General features: G+C 44.9%; 1 protein-coding gene across 1 annotated transcript in view; it reads left to right on the forward strand.

Moving 5' to 3' along the window:
• LGI2 (leucine rich repeat LGI family member 2) overlaps positions 1-6,305 on the forward strand; it is a 31,446-nt gene extending 25,141 nt beyond the window's left edge. Inside the window, exon 8 of the mRNA XM_082389221.1 lies at positions 532-6,305. Coding sequence (XP_082245347.1) covers positions 532-1,349 — 818 coding nt within the window. The 3' untranslated portion in view covers positions 1,350-6,305. The remainder of the gene's footprint in view (positions 1-531) is intronic.
• Positions 6,306-6,984: the final 679 nt, after the last annotated feature.

A 6,984-nucleotide genomic window follows, 5' to 3' on the forward strand; every position in this document is an offset into this window, starting at 1 on the left:
CAGTTAATTTACCTAAAGAAATTTTTGTTATATATAGTTTAGATTTACATAAACAAATATTTACTCTGTTCATTGTTCTTTGTTATTTCTTTTTTTAAAAAAAATGAACTATAGTTGATTTACAATATTGTGTTAGTTTCAGGTGTACAGCAAAGTGATTCCATTTTATATACATATATGTGTGTGTGTATATATATATTTCAGATAATTTTCCATTATAGATTATTACAAGGTATTGGATATAGTTCCCTGTGCCATGCAGTAGGTCCTCGTTGTTTATCTGTTTTACATATAGTAGTGTGTATCTGTTAACCCCATACTCCTGATTTATCCACCCCCTTTTCCCTTTGGTAACCGTAAGTTTACTTTCTATGTCTGTGAGTCTGCTTCTGTTTTATAAGTAAGTTCACCTGTTTTATTTTTAGATTCCACATATGAGTGGTATCATGTAATATTTGTCTTTCTCTGACTCTGGACGAGTGTTTCTCACAGTGGCTGCCCTAACCCCGTCTCCCCTCTTCTGGAGCGCAGGTCAGTCCATCGTGGGCTGTAAGGCCATCCTCATCGACGACCAGGTCTTTGTGGTGGTGGCCCAGCTCTTCGGCGGCTCTCACATTTACAGATACGACGAGAGCTGGACCAAGTTTGTCAAATTCCAGGACATAGAAGTCTCTCGCATTTCCAAGCCCAACGACATCGAGCTGTTTCAGATCGAGGACGAGAAGTTCTTTGTCATCGCAGACAGCTCCAAAGCCGGTCTGTCGACCGTGTACAAGTGGAACAGCAAAGGATTCTACTCGTACCAGTCTCTGCACGAGTGGTTCAGGGACACGGACGCCGAGTTTGTTGAAATAGACGGCAAATCACACCTGATCCTATCCAGCCGCTCCCAGGTCCCCATCATCCTCCAGTGGAATAAAAGCTCTAAGAAGTTTGTCCCCCACAGCGACATCCCCAACATGGAAGATGTGCTGGCCGTAAAGAGCTTCAGGATGCAGAACGCCCTCTACCTTTCCCTCACCCGCTTCATCGGGGACTCTAGGGTCATGCGGTGGAATAGCAAGCAGTTTGTGGAGATCCAGGCTCTCCCATCCCGGGGGGCCATGACCCTGCAGCCCTTTTCTTTTAAAGAGAATCACTACCTGGCCCTGGGGAGTGACTATACGTTCTCCCAGATATACCAGTGGGATAAAGAGAAGCAGCTCTTCAAAAAATTCAAGGAGATTTATGTGCAGGCGCCTCGTTCCTTCACAGCCGTCTCCACTGACAGGAGAGATTTCTTTTTTGCATCCAGTTTCAAAGGGAAAACAAAGATTTTTGAACACATAATTGTTGACTTAAGTTTGTGAAGGTGTGATTGGTGAATTCAAAAGACGCGTAGCTTTAGCTGTCACAAGAGAGGACCAAGGGGGGAAAAGAAAGCCAGGTTCACAGGTCTGAAATTACAAATGCACTGGGGAAATAGTTAGAAGTTTTCAAACTTTTAGAATGCATATTTTAATCAGGGATTGCATTTATTGGCTAACTGCATGACATGTCCATTCTCCCACTTAAAAAGACATCTGAAAGCCTGTAATTACTGAGAAAGGAGTACAACGTTAACTCTTACCATCTAGGGAAATAATGCGCCTTTTTTTCTTTTTAATGAGGAAGGAGAAAATCGGATAAGATGGGACAGCTCTTATAATGAAATAAAAGCAAAAAAAAAAGACCAAACACACTATGGGCCCTTCTCATTCCATTTTAGCAATCTAGTGGGTAAGAACGCTTAAAGCCAAAGTCAGCTGAAAAGATTTGCTGATGATTAGTTTAAAAATCTGATAACACTCAGCAGTGCTATTTTGAGCCTTCCCTGTTTCCTGAATCCCCCCTAATAGCAGAGCCTTGACTGTTTCATTGGCTTATATAGATGGCTGTTCATCACGGGTGTGTTAACAAAATAATGTTTAACGTTGCTTCCTCTGCTACAGAAAAAATATTCTGCTGACACACGTATTGGTCCATCACAGACTGTGGACCCAGGAGTGAGACAAAGAAGTTTCCTCCTCTTCTTGTGGTTCAGAGCTGACCCCCATGGTGGCCAGAGCAATTGTGCTTGTTTGATACTCTCCATGGCTCATCTGCTTCTCTGGACCCATGCTTTGAGTTTGTGGGTAACCAGCAGACAGGCCAAAGACTGAATGGTGCTTTTTATTCTGTCCTTTAGAGCGATAGAAGAGGTATGTTCATCTGTGGAGCATTTGGTAGGATTTCTGAAGTAAGGTTTTGTGGAGTCAGAGAGGGCTTTTTTATACAAGTCTTGATGTAATTTGAAACCTAGAGATGATTCTGTGATGGATGCGTGTCTTTGTCCTCTGGGCTACTTAATATTTCAAGTAACTGCATGCCAGCCTACCTACCTGCCCACCTGCCTCCCCGCCCACTCACGTCACCGTCCTGCTTTGTCGACTTGCTGATATTGCTGCTGCCAGTCCAATCCTCCTGAAGGTGCTGAGGCACCACATCGCAGAACCCCGGGTGTCCGTGACGGCTGTGCCCCTTCCTCTCCCAGCACGCTCGCAGAGGAGACCCATGCCCTTACACAGGGTGACGTGCTGGCAGGGGCTCATCCGGTACAGGCTGGGGCTGGGGGGTGGGAAGGGTCTCAGGTTGATCCAGAGGGACCAGATTTGGAGCCAGACATACTGAATCCCCGTCCACACGCAGGGGACAAGATGGCATCTCTGGTGAGGCCCATTTAGGAAGCTCATGGGGTCTGGTTTCGTGAAAGGTTCCAGGTAGATAGTCTGCCTGGTTAGCTGGTTCTCTTCAGAGAATATGAAATGAGTGCTTTCAAGAGCGGCTCTCAAAGAGAAATCCAACAAGTTCTCTTGTGGCTGTGAAAGTACAGTCACCTTGTATTGTATTGCTGTTTTTTGTTTGTTTGTTTGTTTGTTTTGTTTTGTTTATTTTATTTATTTATCTTTGGCTGTGTTGGGTCTTCATTGCTGAGCACGGGCTTTCTCTAGTTGTGGCGAGCAGGGACTACTCTTTGTTGTGGTGCGCGGGCTTCTCATTGCGGTGGCTTCTCTTGTTCCAGAGCACAGGCTCTAGGTGCGTGGGCTTCAGTAGTTGTGGCACGTGGGCTCAGTAGTTGTGGCTCGCGGGCTCTAGAGCGCAGGCTCAGTAGTTGCGACGCACGGGCTTAGTTGGTCCACAGCATGTGGGATCTTCCCGGACCAGGGCTCGAACCCGTGTCCCCTGCATTGGCAGGCGGATTCTTAACCACAGTGCCACCAGGGAAGCCCTGTATTGCTGTTTTTTAATGATTGTTTGCCAAGTCATGAGTAGGTAGATGTTCTGTCACAAATATGGATGTGTTTGTTGTTTCCAGACTTTGAGCAGTGCAGATGGAGGCAATAATCAGCACTCAGAGAACGATGCGGCCATGTCACAGCAGCACTCTTGGGAACACTGTGGGACCGCAGGCTCAGGGCTTCCTGCCGAACTAATTCACCCACACATAGTAGGGCTGCTGCTCGAAACTTTCCTACTAACCATGGAGCAAACAAGAAAAAAAGCGGTTTGTTTTCCTTTTTAAGCACAAATCACTCTTTCTTCCATGTTCTTTTGCCTTCCTGGTTTATTTGAATTGACTAGAAATACCCAGATCCTCACATCGGAGGCTGATCTGCCTTTCCTCTGACTGTCAAGACGGGCAAGCTATGCTTTCTGGCGCATGGAGCCCCTCAGGCAACAAGCCTGGGTGGAAAAACGCGCACTTGGCAAGGAGTGTAAGAGACACTTAGACCGTCCTAGCACTTGTGCCGGGTTGAAATGTAGAGGAGACAGCGGGAGCACCTTTTCCCAGTGCTGCCTCCACAGAGCAGTGGCCCCCTTCCCAGCCTTACCTCGGAGGGCGGAGTTAGGGGCCGCCCTCTGCACTCACCACGCTGGGAACCGTGGCCTGGAATCTGGAAAACCAGGGAGCAAAGGGGGCGAGACTGGCAGTGGGGGGACTTGCTAAGTCCAGATGAGACACTGGAGAGTGAAAGGAAGATCTAAAGCAACTGGGGATGGGGAGGGGTGTGGGGATGAGAGGGTGGGAAACCCACTCGGCTACAATCAGTTTTTCTTTTTAAAAAATTGCAGACAACATCGGAGGCTGCAATGTACAGTCCCCGTGCTAAGGGAGGAGGTATTCTGGCCGACTTACCCAAACAGCATAGATGTTCTTGACGGGAGGCTGTGGAAGCTTTGCTTCATTAATCTTCCTGCTCCGTCCCAAGAACCCCAAGAAACAATTTCTGCAAGAAGCTTTCTTCCAGTAATAATGGAAGACAAACAAACAAAAAAACCCCAAACAGCAGCAACAAAAACCCAAAGCAGAGAGGCATGTGGGCCCATCCTCTGTGGAGCTGGCCTTAGGAGAGTCTGCCTTTGCATCTCTATTCCTTCCCATTACCCACATCTTCTCAGTTTGTTTCTTCTTTATAATCTCAGCGGCTAGGGTCCCAGATCGAGTCCCTCCACATGGCCATGTGGCCAAGCCACACAGCCTTAAATTGAGGACTTGTCCCCAAACTCCACGGGGTCAGGAATAGATCTCTCACGAACACTCTAAAAACAAGCCTTAGGTGTGAGTAGCACTGTGTTCTCAGGCAGTGGATAACAAGACCACCCTGCGTTTTGGCAAAACTTTATATTTTTCAATGTACATTTGTGTTCATCTCAGTTGTTCATAAATAGTTCTTCAGTTTTTGAAGGCATATTGGAGGGCAGATATTATTCTAATGTCAGAGAGAAGGAAATAGACACAGAAAACCTTAAGTCAATCGCTCAAGGTTATCCAGTTGTGAGTGGCAGAGCTACAACTTTCCCTCTGAACAGCAGGCTTTATATTTTCTTTCTGTGACACTGCCATGCCCTCCCAGTAAAGACTTTTTATCACAATTTTGAATATAGCAGCACTTTGAGATAAAATTAAAAATGCAACAAAATGTGCATAGACGGAGGGAAAATCATGCTGAACAGACACCATTCAATCAACCGGTCCATTTAACAATTAAACAGTACAGAACTGCTATTACAAGCAAGACCCTCTTAAAAGTCTGCCAGAAGTTACAGATAATTTTCTGTTCTAAGGAGGGTTTTTAGCTAGCATGATAGTTTCTCCCCAACCCCTTCCCCAGATAGCTATGGGAGGGATGTTAAAGTTGAGACACATCTGGTTCTTGTCACAATGTCCACAAGATAAACAAGAAGAGTTCCATGAGGGAAAAACTAAAACCTCCAATGCACGAGTGATGATGAATTGCTCCCGGGCCGTAATCAGCCTTTGGGGAGCGTGCTGGAAATGGCAGTGTTGCATTTTTCTTCCCCATGGAGTGAGAGGCTGTGTATTTTTAGGCAAGAAATCAGCGTGGGATGCTGGAGGTTTGGCTGCCAGGAACACTCACGATGGAAATTTCTCCGACCTGGGTATAATGAAAGAGAGATGAAGGTCTGCAGGAGGGGAGTCTATTTGCATGCCATCTAAAGAAAATGTCCTTAGCCGGCTTCCTGATTCTTCTGCAGAGGTATCAGGCCTTCGCTCGTGGTTTTGGAAGAGAATTCTTTAATTAGGCCGTGGTCAAAGATTCTGTTAAGCAGCATTCTGGAGTGGAATGCTATAATCTAGATGCTGATGCAGTGAGCAAGGTGGCCCAGACTTGGGGGATAATGGAATGGGCAGAAAAGCAGGGCAGATGGCTGTGGAGGAAACTCTCTTGGGAAAGTAGAAATAAAGTGGAAGAAAAGAAAAAGTAATAATGGTTTCCTTTGATTCAGCCGAGCAAGTAGAGGGGTGGAAAGACCAGGCAAATTTAACAGCATCCCAATTATTAATGAAGAGCACCAAGTGTAATGCAATTTAAAATAAGAATTATATTGTAAAGCTACTGAGATCTACACTGAGGCACTCTTATCCTGACATCATTCCATTGCTTCTATCAGAATCTGCCTTTTTTCTAGTAGGAAACTATGCAATCCCTATCAATCTCTTTGACTATCAGGAATGTATAAGACCTGTGACAAATTGGCCAATATGCCATTTGGTACCATTTTTATGTATTTTAAATGCATAACTTAGGCCAAATAAGAATAGTTTATATGTATATGAAAGCAGATTTTGCAATCTACAATACAATGCAAGATACCATGGATGAATTTTAAGGCTGAATATATATATATTTAGCTCTTGTTGGTAAATAGACTTAACGAATGACTTGCCTCTTAATTCAATATATTCTGTAAGCCTGTGAATAAAAAGTAACCCATGCCTAATATGGCTTTGGTTTCTGGTCTGCTTGAATCTGGATAGAGCCACTTGAGTCGTGGAGTTGAAGGGCTGCCCACAATGGGCTACTGAGGAAGGGCAGCATGTGCCCATTTCTCTTGGTGGCTTCCTCCCCGTTTACATTGAAGATGGGCATGGCAGGTGCCTCTTGCTGCTTCTACTTGCAAACTAAAAAGTCACTGAAGAACTTTTACAGTTATACCTTGGCCGGATCAGCAGAATCATAATCTTGACAGATTGACAAAGAACTCTAGGGATCTTTGGGTATTTTCTGATTCTGCTGGTGAGAAGGAGATGAGATTATAAGATCCCGTTGGCTGGGTTGAGCCATGATCAACTTCAGGTCAGGACTTCTGATTTGTTCTCTGCATGTCTGAGGTCTAACCTGGTACCCAGTAGTCATGCAGTCAAAGTCGGCCACCTGCCTTTAATCTAAGACCCATTTGGTTTAGTTGAACAAATGAAGGGTCAAAACCTCAAATCACATATGACTGTGTCCCTACTGTGTGTCAGGTACTTTGATATGCTGTGGGGCTTTTTAAAAAGTACAAGACCAGAGTTCTTGCCCTCATTGGATTTACAATCCAGTGAAGAGAAAAAGTCATAATTGCATGAAGCTATAGTTACAATATGAGGTTTAAGGAATATTCTGCAAAGTAGTGTGTGAC

Source organism: Balaenoptera borealis (assembly GCF_965194805.1).
Source record: "Balaenoptera borealis genome assembly, chromosome: 4".
In the NCBI taxonomy this organism is placed as follows: Eukaryota; Metazoa; Chordata; class Mammalia; order Artiodactyla; family Balaenopteridae; genus Balaenoptera; species Balaenoptera borealis.